The sequence below is a fragment of the Dunckerocampus dactyliophorus genome, chromosome 18 (assembly GCF_027744805.1).
Source record: "Dunckerocampus dactyliophorus isolate RoL2022-P2 chromosome 18, RoL_Ddac_1.1, whole genome shotgun sequence".
NCBI lineage: Eukaryota > Metazoa > Chordata > Actinopteri > Syngnathiformes > Syngnathidae > Dunckerocampus > Dunckerocampus dactyliophorus.
The window spans coordinates 10,728,593-10,743,312 of NC_072836.1; the positions used below are offsets into that span (position 1 = coordinate 10,728,593).

Below are 14,720 nucleotides of genomic sequence, written 5' to 3' on the forward strand. Positions count from 1 at the left end.
GCGGCTACGGACTATTCCCGTAAATGTCGTCACATATCGCGAGAACAACAACGACGGCCAAATGTAACGTTTGGTTCTCATTTGGATGAGGTAAACAACTATTTATTTACTGCTAATTATTCTCGTTCTCTTCTTTTTAAATCTCCAATAGAATCTCGTCTGCACTGAAAGAAAGTTTTATTTATTTGAGGCTCATTTTTAGTTAATTCAATACACTTCATTTGAGGATAATCCACTGTAAATGTTACATGTGTGATCATTCAGGTATTTTATCGCGATAAAGTCGTTTTGCGGCAGTGACATTCTGTAAAATTAAACGCTTCTTATGGCGACCATGAGTCAGCTAGTGTGGTTGCCAGTTGCGCATATCAAGAAACAGAACTCAGTCTTAACTTAGAAAAGGAAATGAGAAAACTTGTCGACTGTCGTTGATCTGAGAACGTGATTTTGTGTTTAAATGCTAAATTAACCATTAACTAAAACAGATTATGCTTTAGGTACTTTGGGTAAATACTTTATTGCAATTTCTCTTTAAAATACTGTAGAGTATGTACTGTATAGTACAGTAGTCATATATTCCGTCACATTTAGGCAAAGGCGGGGGTGTCAAACCAATGCTTAACAAATTTATTAGAACACCAGTTATACAATTAAAAGTAAAACTTAAAACTAAAGATGTTATGTTTTTTTACTTTGCAATAACTTGATTAGCCTCACTTGATCAGGAAATGTGCAAATTCAAAAATTTTTACTGAGAAAAATGTTAAAAACGATGGCTGATACAGAAACTAAATTTAGAACACAGTTCAATGCACAAATATCCATCTGTCTATTTTCTATGCCACTTATCCTTGAGCAACTATTCATATTTATTTCATGTTATCGTTATTCGTTTTTACTGAATGACCAGTACTGCCAGTAGTGGCCAGTACTGTCTACTGGTTAGCATGCTGGCCACAAAGTCTGTCAGGAGATCTGGACAATCTGGGTTCGAATTTCTGTTGGACATCTCTGTGTGGAGTTTGCATGTTCTACCAGTGCACGAGTGAGTTTTTTCCTGCCACATTGCAAGAACATGCACGTTAGGTTAATTGGCAACATGGGGGGTAGAGCAGGTCATTCAGAGACCGGAAGGTTGGCGGTTCGGTCGTCACTCCCTCCACCCAGTCACTGTCGTCGTGTCCCTGGGCAAGACATTCACCAACCTTGCCTCCAGTACTGCCCACACTGGTGTATGAATGTGAATGAATGTTTGGTGGTGGTTGGAGAGGCCGTAGGTGTGAATTGGCAGCCACGTTTCCGCCAGACTACCTCAGGGCAGTTGTGGCAACAGATGTGGATTACCACCACCAGTGTGTGACTGACGAGTGAGTGAATAATGAGTTCACATCATTGTGAAGCACTTTGGGTGCCTTGAAAAGCGCTATGAAATCTAATCCATTATGATTATTATTATTACAATTATAACTCTACATTGTCCGTAGGTGTGAATGTGACAAGCGGAATAAAAAATGGATGAATGAATTATTCATTTTTTTATTTTTCATTATGACTGTTGAGGCTCTGCCTCACCTGCTTCCTTTGACTGTTCATCACTGGCAAAAACATTATATTTTCACAGTTTTGTGATACATTTTCTTTTCAGGAATTCAAGTAAATAACTAGAATAAGAAAGAAATAATAAGTACACTGCTTTTTTTGTTTTCGTAAAAAACTAAATTTGAAAATGTATGGTGGTGTTATGTTAAGCGCCGTAGTTCAACATATGCATGCTATGCTATGCAATGTTAACTTTTTTAACTTCTGTGTAATCTTCTGATGTGTTTTTTTATTGGCTTGTGGCATATTGAAGAAAGAAAATTCAACAAAAACCAAGCAAAAATTGAAAAAGTAGAGCACAAAGGCACAATGTAAAGAGGCAAAGCTGAAATGTTTGTGTGACTAGCTAATAGGCCTAATAACACATCTTTTGTCTTTTAAATATTCATGGTTTTTTCACGTTTCTACAAAATAAAAAAAATATATTTAATTGTATTCTTAGCCTATTGCTACTTTATTGATGACTAGACAACACGCAGGCCAGCTCATCCTCTTTTTACTGCCACGCATTTGTGTACAAATGATTTTCCATTGTCTGGAGAATATATTAAATGGTTGGTAATAACTCAATTTTTTTTTTTGCGACAGAATCAAATCTTCCTGTGCCTCTGGAAAAGGACGAAACTTCTAATTCCACCACAATGCACATTCACACTGCATCAGTGGCAAGCCTGGACCTCTGGTTGACATAAGACTTTTTTTCACATAAGAAACAGTTGAAACGTGCAGTCAAAGTCACTGTAAGTGCAAATAATTTCTCTCTTTCCAAATATTCCTTAAATGTATCTTACCTACACAATATTTGTTTTTCTATTTACATTTCCAGACACAAGAACAATGGGTTCAAATGTAATGGCCCTTCTTATAGCAGGATGGCTTCTCTTGATATTGCTAGTCAACATGCCAAATGATGTTGCTGCTGCAGGTTTGATAATATTGACTTTTTTACTTCATTGCAATGAGTTTTATGCCACTACTTAGCTTATCATGCACTGGAACAGGTGCTGGGTGTTTTTTTTAATCAACTGGCTAATATTAATATAAAGAATTAGGGCACTATAAATACTGATAGTGGTTTGTGCAATACTACCGAACCCCAGAGGGGACATGGAGAAAAAAAAATACGATGGGTAAAAAAAAAAAGAAAAACACACTTTTGTGAGAGCTCGCAAAACTATATTGGCTATTGGCTGTCCTGGAAGGCCATAGATGACATTGTTGGCAAGTTTGCTTATTTTTTGCATATGATGTAAGAGATGTAGGAAAAAACATAAGTATGATAGATTAAAAAAGTAAATAAAAACACATTGATTATGTTTAAAACTACTAAAATATATACAAAGCAACAACTTTGTGAAAATTACCTTTAACATAATTTAGGGCAATTTTTATTAGGTTGTTAATAAATTTACTCCTGTAATGTGTAGGACCACAAAACTCACTGAACACATCAGTGACTCCTTCCTGGTATTACTACAGCAATTAGTTTGGAAAATGTGCTTTTAAAATATTTTTGGGAATTTTATTACAACTATTGTTTAATAAATTCACTTCTGTAACATGTACTTTCAATAGAATCACTTCTGTGAAGGGTAGGACAACAAAATTCACCTCACAAATCAATGGCCAAGCAAAGCTAATGGAATTTTACAGAATTGCATTTATTAAACAATACAAATTCCCCAAAGTTATTTAAAAGCACTTTTTTTCCAAAGTATTTTCTGTAGTATGAGCAGGAGAAGGCCATTGGTGTGAGGCAAGTGGTCCAACACTCCATACAATCCATTGTATTTTCCATGTGCCAAAAAACGTTTGTGGTTTTAGACTGATCTGTGTTGATTTAGTTTGAAGCAAACATCACGTGAAGAAAGGATGCAGTCTTCTGATTTCCTGTTTCCTGTTTCACATGCTGCACCGACACAGGATAATACTGCTTAACATTTGTGTACAGTATTTTGATCCTATCTTCGAGCATCAAATATAATCTAAAATGTCACTCACGGTAGTAGTAATTGTGTTGCGTTTTATTATTTTTTAACATTGTCTTCCTTAAAAAGCAGACAGTGTGATCAATTTTATTTTTTTTTTCATGTCAAAACTGTCCGATTAGTAGAGTATCTTAGCGTGTATTTGCTGATACTACATGTCCCAGAATGCAGTGCAATGACTGGTGCGTTGTCACATAAATGTTTTCTGGTTCTCTGTCGGCTGTACCCCCACTTTTTTTTACGCGAACGCTTCTCATTTGAATCGAGTTTCAGTACAGTATTCGCTTACTGTCAGAAATCAGAGATGCATTTTATCGATTAGAATGTTTTCAAATCGATAAAATTTGTTATGTTTTCTAAATGTGTCGCTAGTGTGCTAGCTAGTGAGTCTCCAGCTGGCATAACAACCATCACATCAACAATGTCAGCAGTCACATTAGAGAATAACAATATGTAGCAATGTCGACCACCTTTACAATTATAATTAATGTTTTTTTTCATATTAATCTTGTTTATTCACTGGGTTCTCAAGATCCCCGTTTTGAACCCAAGTGCCACATTCCGTGTGAGGACAACAACTGTTGGTTACCACGTATTCATTGCTTTTGGGATCAAGCATTTGATCCTCAGGTCCCGGCAAATTATAGCCTACACTGGAAGAGGGTGCATAGCGAGTAAGTTCAACATGACATTAATTAGTCAACAAAAAAATATAGCATGTCGGTACTTAATCGCCTTTCCTTTTGCTTCCAGAGAAGGCCACGTTAAGACTGGGGCCAGTTTGAGTGGCTTTATCGACCGTGTGCACTTTTCCATGAACAGTGAACTTCGTGTTTGGGTCAAGGCAGAGAGCCAACGAGGTTCTGCTAAATCCCAAGAGGTTGTCTTCAACACAGGATACATCGGTGAGTCCAGGACATGCTCTCTTTATTTAGGTGTTTTTTTTTTTTTATTAAAGTTGATTGCACTTTCATGTACCGTATTTTGTGCTAATCTTCTCCATGTAGTGAAGCCAGCCGCTCCTAAGATTACATGGAGCCAGCAAGATCCTTTGGAACTTTCCTGGAATTCCACCTGTAATGAGGCGCACCTCTCTTTGGGATCGTGTGATGTGCGATTTCGAACTGAGGCCAACAAAATGTGGTTAGAGGTACCTTTTTGAGTTTAATGCAGGGGTGTCCAAAATTTTTGCACGTATTGAAAAATCAAAGTGTGCACAAGTGTGATATTTTTATATACATTTTGTACGGTAGTTTGTAAAAAGGTAGGGTGTCCCAAAAAAAAACATTTGCACACTGTAAATAATTGTAAACTAAGTGTTTATTATAATTCATAGAATTATAGAATTTACAAACATAATTTTATTGTTTTGTCACTGCCTGTTCTCAAACTGACGTCCGTTGTGTCCAGACACTTCTTAGAATGCGAAACAACGGAATCACACACATCACGGAAAAAAAAATCCCTATTTCTGTGCATTCACGCTTTTTTTTTTTTTACTTCTTTTTTCAGAGTTTAGTCTGGCTGCCATCATTCATTTCAATGGGTTAAATCTGCAAAGAAAAACAAACAATTGGGTTACCAGCTGCTAAAGGTTGTATACATTTTTGGGACACCCTGTATGCATACATAAACATACATGTACACATACATGCATACAGTGTTTGCCCCCTTCCTGGTTTCTTTTTTTTTTTGCATGTTTGTCACACTTAAATGTTTCAGATCATCAAACAAATTTAAATATTAGTCAATGACAAAACAGCTGAACACAAAATGCAGTTGTTAAATGAAACTTTTTTTCAAACTTTTTTTGAAAAAAAAATCCAAACCAACATGGCCCTGTGCGGAATAAGAGATTGCCCCCGCTGTTAAAACATAATTTAACTGAGATTAATTGAGGTCTTTCAGTCTGGAAAGCTTTGGGACTCCAGCGAACCACAGTGAGAGCCATTATCCATAAATGGGGAAACAAACAACAACAGCCTCACTTGCCTCAGATACTGAGCAAAAACGGCCTGCATGGCAGAGTTTCAAGACGAAAACCACTGCTGAACAAAAAAAAGATTAAGGCTCATCTCAAATTTGTTTGAAAACATCTTGATCATTCCCAAGACCTTAGGGGAAAATACTCTGTGGTCTGAGACAGAAAAGTATAAGTTTTTGGAAGGTGTGTGTCCCATTACATCTGCCGTAAAAGTAACGCTGCATTGCAGAAAAAGAACATCCCACAAACAATAAAATATGGTGGTGGTAGTGTGATGGTCTGGAGCTGTTTTGCTGATTCAGGACCTGGAAGACTTGCTGTGATAAATGGAACCATGAATTCTGCTGTCTACCAAAAAATCCTCAAGAAGAATGTCTGGCCATCTGTTGGTGACCTCAAGCTGAAACCAACGTGGGTTCTGCAGCAGGACAATGATCCAAAACACACCAGCAAGTCCACCTGTGGCATGACCTTAAAAAGGCGGCTAATACTCAAACCATCCAGTGTGACTGAATTATAGCAATTCTGAAAAAACGAGTGGGCCAAAATTCCTCCACAGCGCTGTAAGAGACTCATTGCAAGTTATCGCCAACACTTGATTGCAGTTGTTGCTGCTAAGGGTGGCCCAACCAGTTATTAGGTTTAGGGGGCAATCACTTTTTCACACAGGGCCATGTAGGTTTGGATTTTCTTTCTCCCTTAATAATAAAACGTTTAATTTAAGAACTGCATTTTGTGTTCAGTTGTGTTGTCATTGACTAGTATTTAAATTTGGTTGATTATCTAAAACATTTACTGTAAGTGTGGAAAAACATGGAAAAAATTAGAAATCAGGAAGGGGGCAAACACTTTTTCACACCACTGTATATACTCTCCTGATCAAAATCTTAAGACCAGTTGAAAAATGTCAAGAATTTACATTTTGCACTGTTTGATCTTACGTAGAGCTTCAAAATGCAAAATGAAGAAATGGGAGTGAGACAAAAACAAATTTGAGTAAGCAATTTATTGAAATCGGCTGTTCATAAGATGATCAAAAGTTTAAGACCATAGCTCAAAAAGCCCCTGAAACCTCCCTTTTAAAACAGAAATAATGTTCCAAAAAGGACTCAGTAATGAGTAGCTGCACCATTCTTGTTAATCACCTGCATGCTTGATGCCAGTGTTACCAGGAGGCTAGTGGGAATGTTGCTCCAGGTGGTGAAGATGGTTTCACGGAGGGCATCCACTGTCTGGAACTGATGTCCATTTTTGTAAACTTCATTTGCCATCCATCCCCAAATGTTATCAGTTGGAATTTTGATCAGGAGAACATGCGGGATGGTCCAAAAGAGTGAGGTTATTCCTCTGGAAGAGTCATTTGTCAGACGGGCATTGTGAACTGCAGCGTTATCCTGTTGAAAAAGCCAGTCATTACCACACAGATGAGGGCCTTCAGTCATGAGGGATGCCCCCTGAAACATCTACACATAGCCAGCGGGAGAATCTGTGGTGAAGCTCCTCACTCGCCGGATAGTGGCTATTCCAAGTGGTATAGCTAAGTGTCAATGCATCAGTAACGTAGTTCGATCAGCGTAACAATGCTAATAATAATAATAATGTCGCTGTAGCTTGATTAATGTGCACGTCACATCATAAGTGAATGAAGCGTTAGCGCTTTCCTGAGACTTTTTCAGACAACTTTATATGCGGAATAAGTAAGTCCCATATGTGCGGTAATGAGCTGTCTCTTTTTATCTCTTTTTATATCTTTCGAATGCACTGAAAAGAGAAAGACATATGTGTTCATGTCTCACATAAGGATTGCGGATGTGGAAAATTCCAGAAGAAGTGCATTTTCCTTTTAAGATCCAAAAGTGCAACTGTAAATTCTTGCAATTTTTCAACTGGTCTTAAAGTTTTGATCAGAACTGTATATACAGTATGCTGTTCACCTGCTGTATTATGACCAGGAGTGTATGTATTATGTGTAGCATTGTGTTATACGTTATTAGTGTCAAAATTCCATCATTTTCTCTTTACATTTTTCTTTACATTACATTTTTCTCTACAATTTTTCCCATTTTTGCTATATTTTTAAAATTTAATTTCTACAGTGTGCCACGGGCCAATTAAAAAAAACGAGCCTTGTGCTGCAAATGGCCCCCGGAGTGCACTTTGGACACCCCTGGTCTAATGGCTCAAATATGCCAACTGATTGTAACCTCAATCAACATGTTTTCCTTTTATAGGAAGAGATTGGCGCACAAGTCAACTATGAGTTCAGTGATGCGGTCCAGCCTGGTGTGTTCTATGAATTTCAGGTCCGCTGTTCCTGTGCGACAGGATTGATGAGTGACTGGAGTGCAAGCCACAGAATAAGGAGCTCTGAGAGAGGTGACCCTTCTTTTTTGAGGCAGTTTGGCAAAGAGGAAGAGGAAGGATCTACTGCTATTAAAATGTCACAAGCTTAACATTTGGAGCGCAACTTGTTGTTTCAGCCCCCACTGGAGAGATGGATGTATGGAAGGATTGTGGAGTGCCTGCCACTAATATTGATTGTGTTATAACCTGGAAGGTAGATAACTTTTTTTAGACAACCCTCAATTTTCTCATTGTAACATTGGCTATACAATATTTGTGTTAGATGGTGTAGCATAGCTATACCCAAAAGGGTGAAAAGTAGTCATGCACCTCTTTAGTGTTGCCTGTGTTATTATTTTTCTGACAAATACATCACATGGTGGCACAACTCAAGTTTGACCCCATACATTGGATTGACTTGAAAATTCTCATGTAGCTCAATGTCCTCTCCAAAACACCTGCTGTAATCACCACCAAATTTGGTGTACACCTTTAGTGGACTGAAAAACACGTCCGGCGTCAAGCAAAACGGCTTTGCAGGGATAATTAAACGTTGAGGATATCTACAGTATATTACATGAATGCTAGGATGTCTTCCAAAGCGTTTGGACTACAACCCACGGGGGTGCCACAAATGTCATTTACAGTCAGTCAAGGGGCGTCCTAAATGTTTCACCCATGTATTTGGAGAGTGACAGAGTACCTTTACAGAGCACCATACTACATTTGAAATAAAACAAGTAAGATGTGATGTGTGAAATGTCAGCTTAAAAATTTTTTCACAAAAATTTGGCATTCCATTTTGTAGTTAGCCATTTTTTGCATCGTGAAACTCTTCAGTTTATTTATTTGTTATTCACTTATGTCACAGTGTCCTCTTTCTCACCCTTTTTGTTCCACTGCAGAAGCTTCCTATATTTCAGGCTAATGGTCACATTCTGGGATATGAAGTTACGCTGCTGTCCAAGCACAGCACGGCTGTATCAGTCAATATTTCCACAGCCGAGCCGAGGGGCAGGTTGGTGTGCAATGAGATGCAGTGCTACCTCAACTCCTCTTTAACGAGTGTATCATCGGTCAATATATCAGCCTACAACGCCCAAGGTGCCACAGAGCCTTCTTACCTTGCCATCCCAACACCAGGTATGACTGCGGTTGGGTATTGTTTACATATTATCCGATACCGGTGCCAGTTTGCTGCTTTTGAAACAGTGCCAGAACCGGTACTTAAAAAAGAAATTCATACAGATTTTGTCCAAAACAATGCCGTTTCATTTTGTGACATGCAAGTTAAACAGAGTGGTCATTTAAATACTTCATTAAGTAATACCTAAATACAATAAATATAATGGTAGCTAAGTAATAAGTTCTCTAATATCAAATACAATCTACAACAAATTGTCATAGTTATCACAGCAAAGCCAGCAACGATACAGAACAAAGGATGTGCAAAAAAAAAAAAAAAAGATCAGAACACTGCTGTTCATGAATACACCTCGCTTGCGGTGACCATGGACTGTGGATAATGAAGTGTTATGTGGCTGTTGTGGACACCGACGGAGGAGTGTGTGTGCGGTGTTGAAAGTGAGCACTGCTGTTGCCGTGTTAAGGTCGGCAGCAGTTTTAAAAAGAGCATCAAACACTGTGTACCCTGCATTATATCACCTTCAAGCACTTGTTGCAGGTGGCTAAGTCTGCATTAATTTAGCGCTGAAATGAGGCACCAATTGCTGGTTTCGGTATGCATCCCTATGTACGACTTGCACAGATTATTATAAAAGTTGTGTGTAATTTAATTTGAACATTGTGGGAAACTTCCCATGGCAGCGTGTGCTAGACAAAGCTGGGGCAGGGAGAGGCGGCAGGATCACAGTTAGCCTCGTGCACACAGAGATCCCGCTAAATTGACACATGCTAACAGAAGTTGCTGCATTTATTTGTCTGTGCATTTCACACAGAACTCACTGAAGCGGGTAGCGGAAATGTAAATGTGCACACATTCAAACAGCAACGTGGCATTCTACCATTACATAATTATATTCACTGCAAATGTCTGGTATTCAATACAATACTACACAACAAAAATTGATTTTAGTCTTACTCGTATATTCTAACTCCTATATGTTCAACTATCATCTTGTTTTACTTGATCTTTTGTTTAGATAAAGAGAGAAATGAGCAAGCCATTGATGTCAGGATGAATACGGAGAACCTTAGCGTTTCGTGGGATCTGCACTCTCAGCTCCCTGACATCAACTCGTTCAAGGAATATGTAGTGCAATACAAACAAGCAGGACGCCGTCTAGGCCAGGGATTTTCCTGGATGAGAGTGAATGAAAGCCGTGCTTTGGTAACATTTAGAGGTTTGTGTCACTTGCATTGTTTTACATTAAATGCATTAGTATTTATAGAAGAGCAAAACATTTAATGGCTTATTTCTCCCTCTGTAGGTCATTTTGAAAAGTCCACGCCTTACCAAGTGTCACTGTTCAAAGTCACACACAATGGACAAAGTCAACATGTTTCATCAGTTATTGAATATTCCCATCAAGGAAGTAGGTACCAGTACATTCAATTATTAGTCTTTAGAAGAGATTTATTTATGTAATGATGTATTTATGTTGTGGCTTTTTCTTCCCAGCTCCCTTGAAAGTGCCTTCATTTAAAGTGACTTCCATTGCTGCCACACATGTGACCTTGTTTTGGGAGTCTGGACCGCTGACCATGCAAAAGGGGCACATCCTATGCTACCAAATAGGTGTACATGGACAAAAGTGTAAGCAACAACATTATTTGATTCACAAATTAAACTCAGGATATTGTAGCAATTGATCAGTTGCCGTAAATGCTGTAATTATAGCCAGGGGTCGAAACCACAAAGAGGACAAGGTGTTAATTGGAAAAAGGCAATAACAATTGGAGAGAGGCTTTTATTTCTGAAATTTTAAAATATCCTTCCATCCATTTTCTATATCCCTCTTCTCCTCATTAGGGTCGCTGACTTAGGGCGACAGGCAAGCACATCCTGGACTGGTCGCCAGCCAATCGCAGGGCACATATAGACAAACAACCATTCACACTCACATTCATACCTATGGACAATTTAGAGTCACCAATTAAACTAACATGCATGTTTTTGGAATGTGGGAGGAAACCGGAGAACCCAGACAAAACCTACTCACGCACTGGGAGAACATGCAAACTCCACACAGAGATGCCCAGGGGAGAATCTCATTAAATATAACAACTGAATTTTTGAACTTCAATAATGGTTTGGAGTGCATTAAAAAGTGAAAAGAAACACTCAGCTCTTTTTGACCACACAAGTGTATTGCACAACACAGCAGCAAAAGAACCAATGTTGTAATCGCGGTAAGGAGCAAACTGCTCAGCCAGCATTAATGCTACTGATGAGTTCAACAGTACGGCAAGTTTAACGCGCAGTAGTTTCACACCAACATCTGAGGAACGCAACCAACATTTTAAAGTGCATGCAGAGGTACATAAAGCTTCTGGATGCTGACCACTCATGATATAGTAGATTCGCTTTTTGTGAGAGTTACGTTCCAGGGTCGCCAACGAATGGTGAAAAACCGCAAGTAATTGATATGCCCCTAAACATTTTTGACAAACAATCCCCCCATCAACATTTGCAATAAAAGTGACTGATGTGATTATTAGATTAGCTTTAGCTCCCCCTTTCCCCCGAAATATGCTTCACACATAGATTAAGCACATAAAATGTATATATAGTCACCACTAATGAATGATCATTTAAGATGATCGATGAACACATAGAATCAGAGTCATGGTGTAGAAGTTCTAAGTTTCATTTTTGCGTCTCACAGCAACTATGGTGGGTTCAAGGCCCACTGAACAAAGAGTGAAATCTCAACGCTTGACGGAAAAAATAGCAGTGAAGTCAAATGGTGCAATGACAATAAAAGCCTATTGTATTCTATAAATCTGTAAAAATGGTGGGTTTTTAAACAGTGGTACATGTATGCTGCACGTTTCACCTGTATTACCACATATTTATAAATTATTACCGACTTAGGGTGAATGAGATGTGTTTTCTACTGAAAAAACAGCCTATTTTTGGAGAATAAAATAAATCAAATTTCACCAAAACTCAGTAAATTTGTGGGGCCGTGAATGCTGAGTGGCGAGCTTGCGGAAATCCATTGTACAGTCGTCCCTCGCCACTTTGCGGTTCGAACATCACTCCCTCACTCTTGTGGTGTTTCAAAATGTTATACAGCACATGTGTCAAACTCGTGCCCTGGAGGGCCGAGACGCTGCAGGTTTTCTCTCCAACCAGTTTCTTCAGCAGGTGATTTAATTGATGAGCTCCTTCCCTCAAACTGAAGGTGCTGATCATTAAAATCACCTGCTTTAGTGACTGGCTGGAAAGAAAACCTGCAGTGTCTCGACCCTCCATGGCACGAGTTTGACACCCCTGTTATACAGTATGTACTATTCTGGTCACTAGGTGTCAGTAACGTTACACTGATGAGACATTAGCTTACATTACATTACCGTAACACTGCATGGCGTCAGCCATAGTATGCCTGACATGACATAGAAACATTTAAAAAAAAAAAGGTTCTCCTCCCATTCCGTGTGGAAGTGGTATGTTTTGGGCTTCTTACTTTGTCCTTCTTCCCCACTCCATTTGAAACACATTCTTAAGTTTACAATAAATAAATGGGGGACTAACTAGTTAACTCGGTAAATATCGCTATATGCTATAAGCAGCGGCCGTCTCTTGCGTCTTGTAGCCTCCACATAAGAGTTGCCCAATGTGGTGTAAACAAATAATAGGAGTGTAAAGGTGACTATAGGGGTGTTATTTCATTTCTACAAGGCTTTAATAATGGTAAAAACCGTATATAGAAAGTCATAAACAAGTTTTCTTTGATATGATTGTGATAATATTCCATTGATTAGTATTGAATCCCACTTTGCGGAAATTTACTTATTATAGTCGGGTCTGGAACCAATTCACGGCGATAAATGAGGGATGATTGTACTTCAAATACAGCTATTGCTGTTTTGTGCAGTTAATGAAAAAAAGCAAACAACCTACATCCTGAGGTTACCTCCAGCCACAGCTTTTAATGCCAATGTTTTTTGACCTGCCACTAATTAGAGACGCCAGTTATTATTTGAATGAATTGACCATTTCTCTTTCCCTACAGCAGTGTACAATGTGACATACTCACCTCGGAATACAAGTCACACATTTGAGCTGCTGGATCTAAATCCCGATCAGGAGTATGAAGTGTGGATCAAGGCTGTGACTAAAGCGGGGCCGGGACCCAACGTCATAGCGAGGTTCAAAACAAAACAACAGGAGCATCTTCATTTACAATGTACATTTTTTGTTGTTGTTGTTGTTGTTGAAATTCTGGTAAAGGTTTGATATCTCAGGTGTGACACATCACTTACTGAGCTCTTGCTCTCTTTCACAGCGCACATACTAACGCTCCTGCCCTTAGTATGTCTTCTAGTCATGTTAGGCTGTCTTTCGATTGCACTGAGGTGAGATATTTTTGCCTGATCTAGACTTTACATGCAATGGTTTCAATGTCACTAATGACAAAACATACTTTCATGTCAAGTTTTCACAGAGGAGCAAGCAAAGTTTGTGTGTGTTTAAATGAAAGAGTTCCAGATCCGTACAATAGCACCATCTTCAAAATGATGAAGTATCAGGTGAGTTTATTAAAATATTCTATGGCATCATTGTCGTAATAAAAATATATGCGATGATCCCCGTAGATGACTGACCCCTTGGCTTGGATCTGCACCCCCATCTGTGAACCACATCCCACCATATCCTTTTTGGAGGTAGTGGCAAACCAGCGGCCTCGATGTGGAAAAGACTCCCACCCTGAATCCCAAACAACCAAACCAGCGTCTACCTCAGGGCAGCGTGATCAGACACACAGATGTGCCAGAGAAGAGTACAGAAAAATGGTTGACTCTGATGAGGAAAAGGGCACGAGTGGGCCGGGGTACATGGAGGATTCTTCAGATGAAGAAGAAGAAGGTGTGGCATCAGGTTACGAAAAGCACTTCATGCCAACCTCTGTGGAAATACTGGAGGCTTGACTACTCAATGTGCAGGCTAGTTTATCGAGTGTTGTATTTTTTTTTAAACGCTTTCATGTATATATTTTCTGAGCATAAAGATACATTTCAAAGCTGCACAGCTGTTGGATGAAATAAACAATTATTGATTAATTTGCATATACTGTTAAATTGTATGGATGTGGAATGTTCTAACTTTTGCACATAATAATGTATGTAAAATGTAGTCTTGTTTTTGAATACATAATTAACCACCAAGAATATATGAAAAATATTTATTTTATGTTAGTAAGTTTGTGAATGTTTGTCAGTATGATGTCATCAGTGGTTATTTCTCACAATTAGAAACTTTCCCAATCTTGCAAAAAATGTTTTATACAGAAAGACTGATTGTGAAAGACTGCACTGGAGGTGCTTGCATTCCTAAAAGCAAAACCTTAATTTAAATATTATCAATTTCACACGGATTGAGGAACGTGACAACGCAATATTGACCTTCACGTTCCCACTTTTATTTAATATGCATCTTGATTTCCTTTAACTAAATGCCTTTTTTTCTCATCACCCTACTCTTGCCACGTATTTTCTTTCCTTGTCCTTGACTGAAAAGCATTCATATTTGACATTTGCAATGGAAAGTGTTCACACTGTTGTACTCTACGTTGTAAACAAAACACACACACACAAAATAACTCCCCTATCGTCAAGTG

The 14,720-nt window shown here is 38.6% G+C and overlaps 1 protein-coding gene across 2 annotated transcripts; it reads left to right on the plus strand.

The window, feature by feature from the left end:
- Positions 1-2: 2 nt before the first annotated feature.
- LOC129170986 (interleukin-6 receptor subunit beta-like) lies at positions 3-14,551 on the plus strand. 2 transcript variants are annotated; one of them, XM_054759217.1, is made up of 16 exons: positions 3-90; positions 2,188-2,339; positions 2,426-2,524; positions 4,120-4,261; positions 4,341-4,492; positions 4,595-4,737; positions 7,803-7,947; positions 8,052-8,128; positions 8,820-9,057; positions 10,077-10,277; positions 10,365-10,469; positions 10,556-10,690; positions 13,116-13,289; positions 13,389-13,458; positions 13,539-13,632; positions 13,699-14,551. In XM_054759217.1, the coding sequence occupies exons 3-16, from the start codon at positions 2,437-2,439 to the stop codon at positions 14,029-14,031; spliced, it is 2,097 nt and encodes a 698-aa protein (XP_054615192.1). In that variant the 5' UTR covers positions 3-90; positions 2,188-2,339; positions 2,426-2,436; the 3' UTR covers positions 14,032-14,551. The 2 variants fall into 2 exon arrangements, with proteins under 2 accessions (XP_054615192.1, XP_054615193.1); XM_054759218.1 differs by having other exon boundaries at positions 13,119-13,289.
- The last annotated feature ends 169 nt before the right edge of the window (positions 14,552-14,720 follow it).

Excerpts from the sequence above, each read along its gene's own strand:
- LOC129170986 (XM_054759217.1), top strand. The coding sequence starts at position 2,437 with ATGGGTTCAAATGTAATGGCCCTTCTTATAGCAGGATGGCTTCTCTTG. Across the intron at positions 7,948-8,051 it reads AATAAGGAGCTCTGAGAGAG|CCCCCACTGGAGAGATGGAT; the intron begins GTGACCCTTCTT and ends TTGTTGTTTCAG. Across the intron at positions 13,290-13,388 it reads GGAGCATCTTCATTTACAAT|CGCACATACTAACGCTCCTG; the intron begins GTACATTTTTTG and ends TCTCTTTCACAG.